The 14824-nt window shown below is 43.0% G+C and overlaps 1 protein-coding gene and 1 pseudogene across 6 annotated transcripts in view; one reads left to right on the top strand and one right to left on the bottom strand.

The window, feature by feature from the left end:
- KLHL3 (kelch like family member 3) overlaps positions 1 to 14824 on the bottom strand; it is a 119945-nt gene that overhangs the window by 23882 nt on the left and 81239 nt on the right. For all 6 annotated transcript variants that reach the window (XM_073887812.1, XM_073887814.1, XM_073887815.1 and 3 more), the window contains one exon: positions 11473 to 11622. In XM_073887812.1, coding sequence (XP_073743913.1) covers positions 11473 to 11622 — 150 coding nt within the window. The remainder of the gene's footprint in view (positions 1 to 11472; positions 11623 to 14824) is intronic.
- Positions 1 to 14824, top strand: part of LOC112808955 (elongation factor 1-alpha 1-like) — a 107343-nt pseudogene that overhangs the window by 34838 nt on the left and 57681 nt on the right.

Below are 14824 nucleotides of genomic sequence, written 5' to 3'. Positions count from 1 at the left end.
TACAATAATCTGGGAAGAGTAATTATGAGGTTTTGTGGGGTAGGACCATTGGTTTCTGAAGATGGAGAGGTAGCTCAAGGCAGGGGGAGGAGGAGGTGTACTTTCTGCTTCTTTCACAGGCCTAAGAAATCCAATTTCTATGGCAGGCCTTGCAAGAAGCCATCACACAAGGAACGCTATACTCGTTGTGTAATCGTGCAGAGTAAAAGAAATACATTTCCTATCTTGAATACTAACGGAAGACTGTTTCCATAGATACCTCATCTTAACAACCAATTAGACAAAAATGAGTATTCCCCGAGTCTACATGCATGACATCTCTAAAATTATAAACCTCTAGCTACTTAGGAAGACCGTAAGCTGTCAGGGCAGGAAGACATTTAAACAGTTCTTTCCTGCAAACCCTCATTTTACATTTCCAGAAAAACTCACGCCCAGGATGTTTCACAAGCATATTTCTTTCTTTCCCTCACACCCCTGAGTCCCAATTTACTAAAGACTTGTAATGCCAATAATAGAAATTACTGAGTCCGATCAGCTAAATGATTGCTATTTTTAACATGTGTCCTTTAAGGTAATACCTGAGAAAGAACTACCAGGGGTCATACAGGCATCACAATAAAGAACTGGTTCCAGGCTAACAATTATGCTAGACCAAACACAATTTACTCATGTTCAAGAAGTGCAGTGTACTTGGGAGTCTGGCAGCACACCGCAGGGTCCAAACCCCAAGTCTCAAGAGCCACGGTGTTGAAGGCTCCAGAAGTTCTGGTGGATGGAGAATTCTGGTTGACAGAATACAGGTGAGCCAGACTCAACTGTGGGCGGCAAGGCCATTGGACAACTCCCAAGGGAAACACTCATTTTGGAAAGTCCAATGGCCATTTATTGTAGGGAGCTTAGTGAGACCATGGAAAGACTACCTGATTCCTTAGGAAGGAAATTTCACTCCCAACCTAACAAGATGGTTTTTAAATAAATACATAAGGCTGTCTCCTTCCATGGAGGATTTAGACTGTAGCACCATGCCGGGGGAAGCGAAGGCATGTATGAGTATGACGACCAGTCTGTGTGAGAGCCATGAGGTACCCGGTACCCGAGACTAGCCAGGGACAGGTGCAGTAGGGGACCAGAGCAGAGCTTTCTGGCTCACCTGTCAGTCACGACCCTAACCTCTAAGTCATTAGACTCTCCACTATGGTAAGAGGAATGACCTGGGCTCTGTAAACTTTTTTCATCAGGCAAGAGTGGAGGGTGTGTCCAAACTCTCTTCCATGACAGGTGAGCTGGGCAGAAGGCAGGCCCAGCCAGTCGGTCCCTCGGGCCAGGGCAGGAAGCGAGAGTCTCTCTTACCCTGGTGCGTGGGGCCGCAGGGCTAACACCAATTCATCCGAAGGAGCATGTCGAGGTCGAGGCAGAAGACTTGTCCCAGCAGGTTCCTGAGCAACAGGTGCTCGAGGCAAGAACCGACAGCCAAAGTGCAGAGACAGTGTGGCAGGTGGAGAACCAGCAATGTGGGAGCAAGACCCAGGGGAGGGAGAAGGAGTGGGAATATGGATTTTGGAGTCAGACACATCTGGGCTCAGGTATCAGCGCAGTCACTAAATAGCTGTGTGACCATGGGCAAGAGAAAACCTTGCCAAACTCACTTTCATTACCCGTATTATCAGGAAAATAGAATGTTTCTCTCATGGGTGTCAGGAGCCTTAAAGGACACAAAGCACGTAGCACACAGCTCAGTACATCACACACACTAAATGTTAGCTTCTATTATTCAATTGACACCAGCATCATTAGTATTGTTTAAAGCAGTTGTTAAAGAACAGATTCCCCATAAATGGTAGAAAAGGACACCTATGATCTGTGAATAGGAGACTGAGCCCCACTAATTCCAGGGTGATGATGGTGCTTTTTCAGGACCCCGGGGTGTTTTCTAGGTGTGGCCTGGTTCCATCTGAAGGATCATGATGGAAGAGAAGCAGTGCCCACCCAGGGGCCTGGCCCAGCTGAGAAGTCATCCTACCCACCCTGTCAAGACCCTTGTTTTCAACACTGTCTATTGAAAGCAGGACAGCCCAACTCAGGAGGAAGCCGCCTACTTCTGGCCCAAATGGCTTTTCAGTGTCATTTTTAAAGAGTTGAATAGAGATGTCACTTGAACTGAAATGACAGTGAAAAGTGCCAGGCTCAGTACATCTCCAAAGGTTCATTTGCATCTTGCTGGGACCTCATTTCTATGCTGCCATCTGTGGAACAGGGTTACGTAGGAGTGTTTTGAGAGACTGGGAGATAGCCTCTGGTTGTCCATGGCAACCCAGGCTCAGGGAAGTGCTGGGTGGTGAATGTGTGGGAGCCCAGATGATGCTATTAGCTGTTCCGTCTTGAATGTGTCAGTATGATCCATGCGTATATGGCTCAGGAAAAAACACTCTCATCAGCCTCTATAGCTATCTCCAGGCAGAGTCCCATTTCTTATGAGGAGGGGGCTTGGCTGGCAAACAGAGCTCGCCGCTGAGAATTGCTAAAGACAAGGCAACTCTCTCTCCACTGCTGTGTTTCGCAAAGTGGGCTTGGTCAGAAAGCCTATCTGGACTGAATTCATGAAAGCCCAAACTAGCCAGTCCTTGCAATTCCTGTAGCTGCTCCTTCAACTGGTCTAATTATCTCCTTACTTCTCTTCCTCTACTTATTTGGCTACTTATGTATTTCTTTTTTTTTTTTTTTTTTAAGTAGGCTCCACACCCAGCATGGAGCTTGAACTCATGACCCTGAGATCAAGACCTGAGCTGAGATCAAAAGTCTGACGCTTAAAGCAACAAAGCCACCCAGGCCCCCCATCCACTTGTGTATTTCTACCTTACTTTCTCAGAGGACTTCTTAAAGGTCCCCAGAGGGCAGGAATCGAGTTTCTTTCCACAGAGTACCCAGCAAAAATGCTTTTGTGAAATATGGAGGCAATATAATAGAACAGCTCAAACTACGGGGTCTGGAGTCAGTCTTCCTGGGTTTGAATCTCAGCTCAGCTATTTACTAGCTGTGCTTTAAAGATATATAACAAATTATCTGACACTCCTCCACTCAAGACATGGAACTTACTTCCCCTTCCCTCCAGTGTGGGCTGGACTTACAGACTTGCACCCAGCAGACAAAATACAGCAGATACAATGTCCCATCACTTGGAGAACAGGTCATAAAAATACTACAGCTTCTGTTTTGGGCATGCTCTCTCACTGCCCTCCCAGAGAGTTTCTCACCCTGAGGGAAACCAGCTTCCATGTCATGAGGACACTCAGGCAGCCTATGGAGAGGCCCAGAGGGTAAGGAACTTCAGCCTACAAGCAACCCCAACAGTGAGCATAGAATCAGATCCCCCCACCCCATAACCCCAAACAAGCCTTGAGATGACTACAGTCCTAACCAAGAGCTCAACTACAACTTTACAAGAGGTCCTGAGCCAGGATGACCCAGCGGAGCCACTCCAGCACTCTTGCCCACGGAAACTGAGATAATAAACATGTACTGTGTTAAGCCACCAAGGTTAGGGTAATTTGTAAAGCAGAAATACATAACTAATACATAATGAGTAGGTGACATAACCCAAGATCCAATTTCCACATGTGTAGAATGGGGACAAATTATATAAATCCTATGAGATAATAAATGTACATCACTTAGCCCAGGGATTGGCACATTCTGAGGGCTCACATTTGGGGGCGTTATCATCATTATCTGCTGTTCTCATCATTGTGGAGTTGTATTGTGTAGTGGTCAAAAAGTACAGGCTTTGAGTCAGCCAGACCTGGATCGAGTCTTCACACTGCCACTTAGCTGTGGAGCCTTGGGCAAGTCATTCCATCCCACTGAATCTCCAACATGGAGTTTCTTCCAACATTAGAACTTCCAGAGTTGTTAGGAGGATAAAATAATGTATATAAAGTGCTTTGTCTAAAACACAAGGAAACCATATTTAAACAATCCTAAAACTATCCTTGGGTGATAAGGACAGTAACCCAGGGAAGGAAAAAAGCACCAAGTACAACTTACTCTAAGTGGCCATCCGAGGTGATAAGCTAGCCTACCTCTCTTGCAGTCTTGTAAACCAGTTTCTGGATGTTCACTCTCATAGACAACATCCTTTTGACCTTGGAGATAGCTCAGGTGTCAGCTCCTGCAGAAAGCTTTCTCCAAACCCTCACCCCTCTCCATGCTCCCAGAGTGTCCTGCCTGAACCTCCATTGTGGCACTTACATGGTCCACTGTAATTGTCCTTTGACATCTGTCTTCCTTCCCCTGAGTCTGGAGTACTGTGGGGAAGGGACCAGTTCACATGAGGCTTTGTGGCTCTAGCACCAAGCCCAGTGCCAGGCAAGCAGTGACTTCTCAGTGGAAGTGTGCTGAATGAGTGAATTAATAAATTAATGAGCTAATGCATGGATCAGTGGTTTATTACTTTACTGCTGGTGGTATTTTTTTTAATCTAAATGCTTCACCATCTACCTAACTCCCCAGGAACAACAACCAGATTCATTTGATATTGGACCTGTGGGCTGAGCCACATGTCCTAGGGTCAATCTACATTAGTGATCAAAGGAGAATAGGAAGTAGGGCATAAATCCTCACTACATCCATGCAAAACACATGTATGAATGTTGACAGGATTAGAAAACAACCAGGGGTGACAGAAATGATCAGTACTAAATCTCTATGAGGTTATTTCTTCTTTAAAAATATATCTCTTGGGGTACCTGGGTGGCTCAGTGGGTTAAGCGTCTTCCTTCAGCTCAGGTCATGATCCCAGATCCCTGAATCGAGGCCCCGCATTGGGCTCCCTGCTCAGTGAGGAGTCTGCTTCTCCCTCTGACCCTCCCCCATCTCGTGCTCTCTCTCTCTCTCCAAAAAAAAATAATAAAGTAAAAATAATAATAAATAAATAATAAAATAAGTATGTATCTCCTGGGGCATCTGGGTGGCTCAGCTGGTTAAGCATCTGACTCTTGGTTTTGGCTCAGGTCATGATCTCAAGGTCATGGGATCGAGCCCCATGTTGGATCTGCACTCAGCACAGCGTCTGCTTGAGATTCTTTCCCTCTCCCTCTGCCCCTCACCAGAGCATTCTCTCTCTTTCTCTCTCTCAAATAAATAAAATCTTAAAATAAAAATAAAAAATAAATAAAAATATATCTCTTTCAGGGCACCTGGCTGGCTCAGTAGAGTGTGCAGCTCTTAATCTCAGGGTTGTAAATTTGAGCCCCACAGTGGATGTGGATATTACTTCAAAATAAAATCTTAATATGCATATATGTATATTACACACACAAACACACACACACACACATATATATATATGTATATCTTTCATTCATGTAAACTTTTACTAGTGCTCACTCTGTGCCAGACTCCAGGCTATGTGCCAAGGACATAGATAAGTAATGCCTGCCATCATGGAACCTATAGTTTAGTGAAGGAGGTAACACTCTAGAAGAGAACCCTGAATACCTCCCTGAAGTGTTAGCCCAGGGCATATGGTCACATTCTGGAACTACTGGCCCTGCTTTTCAGAAACCAATGAAGCCATCACCAACCTGACCTCCCCTCCATTAAATGTCTTTCTCATCAATTGTATTTCTACATAGTAGCAATAAACTATTAGAAACTAGACTTTAACATAAAACATTTACAAGAGCATCAAAAACTATGAAATACCTAGGAATAAATCTAACAAAAGAACTACAAGATCCATATGCTGAAAACTGTAAAATGTTGCTAAGAGAAATTAAAGAAGACAAAAATAAATGGAGATATACACTGTGATCGTAGATCAGATTAGTATAACAGACCCCCCCCCATTTATCCACAGTTTTGCTTTGTACAGTTTCAGTTACCCATGAACAATCTTGATCCAGAAGCAGATGATCCTCCTTCAGACGTATGGTCAGAAGGTCAATAGCAGCCTACATCATTCACCTCACTTCATCTCACCTCATAGACATTTTATCATCTCTCATCATCACAAGAAAAAGGGTGAGTCAGTACAATAAGATGTTTTGAGAGAAAGAAACCACATATATACATAACTTTATTACAGTATGTTGTTATAATTGTTCTATTTTATCACTAATTATTGCTATTAGTCTTTTACTGTGCCCAATTTATAAATTAAAGTTTATCTGACGTATTTAGGTACAGGAAGAAAACAGTATATAGGGGGTTCCATACTATCCACGGTTTCAGCCATCCATGGGGGGTCTTGGAATATAACCTCCCAGGATAAGAGGGCACTACTGTATTGTTAATATGTGAATTCCCCCAACTGATCCTAAAAATTTAACACAATCCCTATCAAAGGCTTTTTTGTAGAAATAGGCAAGCTGATTCTGAAAGATAAATGAACATTCAAAGTACCTAGAATAGGCAAAACAGCTCCAAGGAAAAAACTGAAGGACTCATACTACCTGATTTCGAGACACTATAAAGCTAGTAATCAAAGCCACATGGTATTGGTGTAGAGATAAGCAAATAGATAAAATGAACAGAACAGTCTCCAGATACAGACCAACACATGTGTCGTCAATTATTTACAACAAAGGTACCAAACCCACGCAATGGAGAAAGAAGAATGTTTCTAATAAATGCTGTGGAAAAAACTGGACATTCAAATACAAAATAAATGAACCTTGACCCTTACCTCACACGCCATATTAAAAAGAAATCTCAAAATGGATCACAGACCCAAATGCAAAACCTACAACTTTAAAGTTTCTAGGAAAAAAGCATAGGAGAAAATCTTTGTGATCTTAGATTATGCAAAGAATTTTTTATAAAATACAAAATACATAAATCATAACAGGAAAAAATTGACAAAATTTTAAACTTCTGCTCTCCCAAAGATACTTTTAAGAAAATGAAAAGACAAGATACAGGTTGGGAAAAAATATTTGCAAAATACAATTTTGATAACAGACTTCGATCCACAACATACAAAGGACTCTGAGAAGTCAGTAAGAATAAAACAACACAATTTTTTTAAAGGGAAAAAAATTTGAACAGGCTTCACCAGAAAAGATATAGAGACAGCAAATAAGCACATGAAAAGATGCTCAACATAATTAGTCATTAGAGAAATGTAAATTAAAACCATAGTGAGATCCACCGCATGCCTACTGCAGTGGCAAAAATCTTTAAAAATAGATAATAAAAGTAGTGTTAAGGCTGTGGAGTAACTGGAACTCTCATGCATTGCTGATGGGAATACATAATGGTACAGCTGTCTTGAAAAACAGTTTAGCAATTTCTTATAAAATTAAACATATACTTACCATACAACCCAGCAATTCTACCCCTAGGTATTTACCCAAGAGAAATTAAAATATAAGTCCACACAGGGATCTGTAAGTGAATGTTCAAACAGCTTTATTTTAATAGCCAAAAATGGACGCCCAAATGTCCATCAACAGGTGAATGATAAACAAATTATGGTACGTCCATACAATGGAATATTACTCAGCAATAAAAAGGAATGAACTCTTTATACATGCAACAACATGAATGAATCTCAAAAGCATTACGCTAAAAGAAAGGCAAGCTCAAAAGGCTACATATGGCATGATTTCATTTATATAACATTCTAGAAAAGACAAAGCTGTAAGGACAGAAATCAGATCAGTAGTTGCCAAGGCCTAGGGGTATAAGGGGCTTGACTATAGAGCAGCACAAGGGAACTTTTTGGAGTGCTTAAAATATTCCATATTTTGACTAGGACAGTAGTTAAATAACTGTATACATTTCTCAAAATTCATCAAATTGTATCCCTAAAAAGAGTGAATTTTATTGTGTATAAATTATACCTCAATAAAACTAAATTTAAAAGAAAATTATCTGGGATGTTGATAATGGGGAAAACTATGCATGTGTGGGGGCAGAAGGTATATGGGAAATCTCTCAACCTTACCCTCAATCTTGGTGTGATCCTAAAACTGCTCTAAAAATATAAAGTCTTAATTCAAAAATAAAAAGTAGTAAATGTATTGGAAATGCATCTCTTCATGAGATGAACGGGATGTTATAGGGTTCAATTAAACTAGATTTTGATATTTAAAAAAAATAATAAAGAAAAGAAAAGGATCTTTTTCATCTGCCACCAAAACCTGAAAACCTGTCCCTGGGAGGCAATCTGGTATAAGAGAAAAAGCACAGACTCTGGAGTGGAACGGACCTTGGCTTAAACCCCAGCTCTGCACTTACTAGCTGTGTAACTGGGCAAGTTACTTAACCTCTCTGAGTAAACTTAGTAAAGCAGGGATATGAACAGTAACACCCTAATATTGTGATGATTTAATGAGATAATGTACCACCTGATAATCCTCAAAGTGATCGTTTCCCTTAGCATACCCCACTCCTCAAACCCATAGTGGGGATACCCTCACTAATTTAAGTGCCTCAACAATGGTGACAGAGTAGAGTTTGAGAAGCAGGTTGGACAACATAACCCCAAACCATTCAAGGATTAAAGTTGGGGGGACAGTGAGGCAAAGAGCAGCGATGTCTTTTTTTAAAATCCCTCCAACAGATTCATTCGCAAGAAGTCTTGGTTCTGGTTGCCAGCAGAAGTCTATGTGCCCAAGAATCTAAAGATTTTCATTCTGAAAAGAGTGGTTCCTAAGGAGTAGAGATGACAGCAGGACAAGTCTGGCCTCCTGAAAGAGGGGTGGATGTTTCTCAACCATAGATTCATTATCTGGAAAGGGGGGAGTCGTCTCAGCATGTTGAGTGGGGACTCAGGCACAAATCTGGCTTTGATTTTTAAAACTGTCTTCTTGCAGGTATGTGTGGGAAAAGCTAGATGTGGAATCTAGAAAGGGAAAGGTCACCGGGTATGGTCTCCACACAGAGAAACTGGGCCAGCTGTGCACCCTTTCCTTAGCACTAGAACACACTCCCCAGGAAAAGATGTCAGTAACCTGATAAAAGATAAGAACCTCCTTTTCCAAAGAAAAAAGTCACCAAGACATGCAACAGTGCCGGCTGAGAACCTGGCATGGAAGAAGCCTCCTCCACATAGAACAGCCCTGCACCTCAGAATGCGTATGCTCAAGACCTCAGTATTCAAGCTTGTGGAAATTTAGGTCCTAATAAAGGTGGTATTCAGATTAATGGTGGGGGAGGGAGATTATTCAATAAAATGACTTTGGGGGCAACTGGCTCATCATTTGTCATACAAATAAAGCTGGATTCTTACCCTCACTCCTTACACTAAAATAAATTCTAAGTGCATCAAAGATTTGAATGTAAAACCAGAAATCATTAAAGTACTTGTAGAAAACACAGGGGTCTTTTTTTTTTTAATCTCAAAGCAGGGAAAACATTTCTAAGCAGGATGTAAAACCTAAGCTCTAAAGAAAAACATCAATTTGACTACTCAAAATTGTTTTTAGGGATTCAAAAAAAATTGCTGTAAGTTTAGAGGAAGAATGCAAACGAAGAAAAAATATTGGAAATACATACAAAGGCCTAACCTCTTTAAAATAAAAAGAGCCCTTAAAAACCGTTAATAAAAAACATATAGTCCAATAGAAAAATGGGCAAAGGACATCACAGAAAATTTCCCCAACAAGAAATACAGAGGCCATAATCATAGGAAACCAAGATCAGTGTCACTCACAACGAAAGAAGTGCAAACTAAAACAAGATGCCATCTTTTAAAGGATATTTGACACAGAAATGTTTATAATATAAAAAAAGGAGATTATTAGAAGGCCCATCCACAGAGGGCAGTTAAATAAATAATGGTACATAAATAGAATTAAATATCATGTACCTATTATAATTTCAATGCTGATTTCACCCATACTGATAACGATGAAAGCAGTCTGTTGAGTAGGAGATAAAAAATGATTTCAATTTGTGGAGCAAGATTCCATTTATCTAAAAGGGTACATTTTTATCTGTTTATGAATAGGCGCACAGAGCTATGTCTGGAAGAAAATTCACCAAGGGAACAGCAGTGATTGCCCCTGGGTAGAGGAGTTTCCAGTGATTTTTACTATATGTCAAAAATGCAGTATCTTTTTAATAGTCTACAATGAGCATATATTTCTGTAATTGAAGTCATTTTCATTTTGAAAAATATGGAGTAGTTTCAATGCAATACTTCAATAAAATAAAACCTAAGTGTCAACAAGGTTGCAACAAGGCAAATGGCCAGCCGGACCCAGGCCCTTGCCCTGTGGCTGCCCCTTCTGACCTGTAGGAGGCAAAGGGAAGCAGACAGGTAGGTATGTAGGCTCAGGTTTACAAAGATGAAACCAGGTACAGGATGGTATGGGTTCACAGAACAGGTTTGGAGGGGGAGAAAGACCCAGCTCAAACCCTGGTTCTCCTACATTGGCTGTGTTGACCTTGGGCAAGTCACTTCATCTCTCTGACCTCCAGTTTCCTCTGTGTAGAGCTAGGATCCCTGCCTCCCCCGTACAGGGCTGTTTCAAGGATATACGTGTGAGACCCTCAGCTTACTGCCTGACACAGAAGCAGCACTCAGGAAATGTCAGCGGCCTGTATTCTTATGTGGGATATGGACAACCTTCGTTCACATGGCACTCACTAAATTCTCCGTGACCCAGAGTCACAGAGCAGAGTGGAGACAGGAACCACAGACCGCAGAGAATCCAAACATCTGGTCTTAGACAACATGCTCCTCTAGCACTTTGAAAACCCTCCTGGAAGCAGCAGGCAAGGAGTATGGCAGCCAGCCACCAAGAGGAGGAAGAGGAGGACAAAGCAAAGGCCGAAATACTTCCCTGGTGCTTCCTGCTGTGCAATAAGTCAACACAACTCCCTCCAATCTGCTCACCTTTCCTCCTCGGGTGGCTAGGACCTTTCCTGAGATGTCAGTATGTTCGGCTCCTAGACAGCCTACTGGAATGCCAAAGTGGGAAGGGCTTTAGCGACCAGCTAGTGCAGGACCTTTCATTCTGCAGATGAAGGACAGGAGACCCAGAGAGAGGAAGGACCTTGCAAGGAACCAAGGTAGCCAGTACGCATCTGGTGGCCCTAATTGTTCTGCAGGGGGTTCTGCAGTGAGAGAAAGAACCAGACTGGAACTATTCTGATTCAAATAATGGCCTAGAAAGAGGACTCGTAGGACCATCACTAAGTCAAGAGCCACCCAGCCATTCCTCTGCTTCCAAAAGAAATAGAACCCAGGACAAAGAAGGAGGAGAGCAGAAAGAGCTCTGAGTTATTTTCAAAACTCCCTGGTGACTCTGGAGGTTACCTGGAAATTCTTAGGAAAGGAAGACCCTGGAAGAGAGAGGTACCAGCAGATTTAAAAGGAACCAGCAGACTCCATCTCTTAGGTCGTAAATGCAACCAAGAAGCAGGGCAGCCATGGGTGAGGCTAGACTTGGAGGCAGGAGCAGAAGGCCGTTTGCCCAGAACACAGTCCCGCCCGTTGGCACTGACTGGGCTGGGGCTTACCTTGGGCAGGCTGACTGGAGTCCTGGGCTTGGTCCTCGGGTTCTTAATCAAGAGCCTCTGATCCAGAGGGAGCAGATGGTATTTCATGGCCTCGATGAGGAAGTCCTTACAGGTGTTGTTATTCTTTATCAAAGCTTCTTCTTCAACCGTCTGGAGGTAACAACCCACAGGTGATCCAGGAGCAGAGCTCAGCCGCATTTCCCAATCTGCCCCCCTCCAAGGTTGAGTCATTTCTGTATTCCCACACTCTTTTAAACCCGCACCATATCATCTCAGACCCCAAAAGGAAGATCACAGACTTTCAACTGAGTGCCTACCTCCTGCATTTCAAGAGCACGGTAGAGTAAGTGGTTAAGTTCTGGCATCAAACAGACAGGAATATAACCTCACTGGCTGTCTCTGACTGGTATGTTAGTTTGTAGGCTTAAATGGAATTACACAAAACAAGGACAATTAGCTGTCTTGAAGGCTTCATCCACATTCCTCCTGGTTTGAGTGCCTTATAATGTTTAGGGCAAATGGTTAGACAATTGAGAGGAGAGGGAGGGAAAGAGGAAGAGAGCAGGATCCATCAGCCAACCTTTGGAGGCATGGAGTCAAGACGAGAGTCAAAAAGAATTCATATCCATTGTCTTACAGTGAAAGCCTCAGGGGCAAAACTGGTCAACGAGGTGCTCGATAACAGAGTGGTAATACCAGAACAGAAAGAATGTCCTGCACAAAGTCCCACCTACTGACTTCATCTTGGACCCTATCTAAGCTGGAACTATGGCCTCCTCACATACTGCAGAGCTATGTGGACCTAAGCAGATGCTCAGCATGTATAAGCCAAAATATCTTATGATCAAGACCAAGGGTGAAACCATGCTGGTGCTCTGACTCTCAAATCTCTGTCCTGTGGCGTAGGTCAGATTGCCGTGTGGTGTATCTATAAGGGGGAGTGTGGTCTTCAGAGGCCACCTCACATTTTCTTTGGAGTGTTTAGGAGCTAGCAGGAGAGATCAAGTTCATTCAACACTAACAAAGATCGAATGTCTCATTGTTGGGCAGCCCGGTGCTACACTCTGGGAAGAAAAAGATGAACAAGACAAGGGTTGTGACTCTGAGGCACTCAAGTCCAGTCAGAGAAGGAGAAGGGCCTCCCCACCTCGATTACGTCAGCCCTCAAGCTGGTCACGCACAAGGCATCACTGAGCCTCACCTAGGAACTAGGTGCCTCAACTAGGCACTACTAGCCTCAACTAGGAACAGAAATGTGGCCAGGCCATCACCTGCCTGGAAGCATTAGAGCTGGCAGGAAAGGAAGGGCTAGCATGATAGAGCCTCTGTCACCACTGGGCACCTCCTTCCCCAGAGGTGATCCCCACGAACACTCCCATTTTCGGGGACGGTTTCCCCACTCACCCCACCCTCACTGAAGGACTGATCCAGGTTGGTACAAATTATAAGCTTTTAGGATCAGTTAAAAAAATTAAAAGGGGTGAGAGAATATCTCTCTTTTTTAAAGATTTTATTTATTTATTTGAGAGACAGGGAGAGCGAGCACAAACGAGGGGACGAGCAGAGGGGGAGGAAGAGGGACAAGCAGACTCCCCAGCTGCGCGCAGAGCCTGACATAGGGCTCAATCTCACAACCCTGAGATCACAACCTGAGCAGAAACCAAGAGTCAAGATGCTCAACTGACTGAGCCACCCAGGCACCCCAAGAGAAGATAGCTTCAAAAGTTTGGACGGAAGGTGAAATGATGCCTAAACAGCTACTTCTCCCAAAGAATGCATTCAGCTTGAACGAAAAGTTCCTCCAGAGAGTTAATGCCTCACCATACAGAGTTTCAATTTGGGGTGACAAGAAAGTTTTAAGAATGGATATAGTGATGGTTGTACAGCATGACGAATACAATTAGTACACTGAATTGTACACTTAAAAATGGTCAAAATGATGAACTTTATATTATATATATATAAACACAATGTTTAAAAAATTTAAGATATAGCACATTACATCTACATTTCACAATATTTAATAATGCCTAATAAATGTTACTGGTTAAAAAACAAACAAACAAAAACACCTTCCCCAGAAATCAGTGTTGGTGCAGGTCTGCCCCGGGCTTTCCCTGTGTCCTCACCCACCAAGATCAACCACCCGCAGCAGGTTATACTAGTTTTAAGTTTCAAGGTCAAATGAGTGTTAATGAAACACTCCAGGGGTGTTCTGCAAAGAGTCCTTTGAAAAGGTGGGGGGGGGGGTCCCACACAACAGTGCTCATGCCCATTGCCTCTGACCCCCTTCTTCTCCAGATCTAAGCCCTACTTTGCCATACTAACCTAAGAACTATTTTCTACTATCTTTAAGTTTCAGTTGTAGACACCAGATCGAGGTCATGACCAAGGGTCTCTAAGGTCTCTTTAGTTTTCCCTGGAACCCAGGTCCACAGATTACCTTCCTATGCAAGTGATGCTGGGCTGGAGGCCAGACGTCTACCTCTACCTTTGGTCAGTTTCCCATAGGACAGAAGGAGGTTTGATTCCGACCCTGGGAGCTCAGGCCAGTTCAGTCCCTCTGCTTAGGGAACCTTCCCTACAGGAAGGATACACTGCCACCAGGGGGCAGTGGTACCATCCAAAGTGTAAAACACAGGGCGCATACAAGGGCGGGCAAGTGCATGCCTCAGCACCTGAGAATGACTGAGGTTCAGAGATTCAGAGAACATCTCATTGATCCATTAGACCTCTGGTCAACAGAGTCACAAGCTGATGATTTTACAAGTGTTTTTGAGGATACAATATTCTCCCACTACTCCCAATAGCATCCATGGTCATCCAGATGGTAGTAATATCAGCTAGCATTCACTCACAGTGTTGTAGGCTTTATGTGCATTATCTCATTCTATCCCCCAAACAATCCTAAAAGGACAGGTGCTATTTTTACCAGATGAGAAGACTGAGGTTGAGAAAGATTGAGCACTTGCCCAGTGTTAGATGGCTGGGAAGTGACAGAGCTAGGCCACTGGGTTGCTAAACCAGATCTCTCTTATCCTGGCTTCACACCTTCCATTCCTTCCAGAAACTTCTTAGAAATAGATGAGGGTTGGCCTACTGCCTTGGTGTTTTGTTTTGTTCATATATTTAAGTTTTGCCCTCCGCCCATTTACAAGAGTATCTAAAGCCAATGGATCAACAGAACAGAGAGTATTAAAGGTGACAGCCTGCTTAGTGAAAGGTAGGTGCTTCCGGGTCAACAGACTTGGATTTGAATCCTGACCCTGCCTTCTACTGCCAAATAATTCTCAGCCTCCATAAACCTCAAGGCCCAGACTTGTAAAAAGAAGGTGATTTATCTTTGCCTCAC

The sequence above is a fragment of the Callorhinus ursinus genome, unplaced genomic scaffold (genome assembly GCF_003265705.2).
Source record: "Callorhinus ursinus isolate GAN/ISIS: 27379988/994484 unplaced genomic scaffold, GSC_fseal_2.0 scaffold83, whole genome shotgun sequence".
NCBI lineage: Eukaryota > Metazoa > Chordata > Mammalia > Carnivora > Otariidae > Callorhinus > Callorhinus ursinus.
Note: the sequence above shows the minus strand (reverse complement) of the source record. Positions and strands in the feature narration are given on the sequence as shown.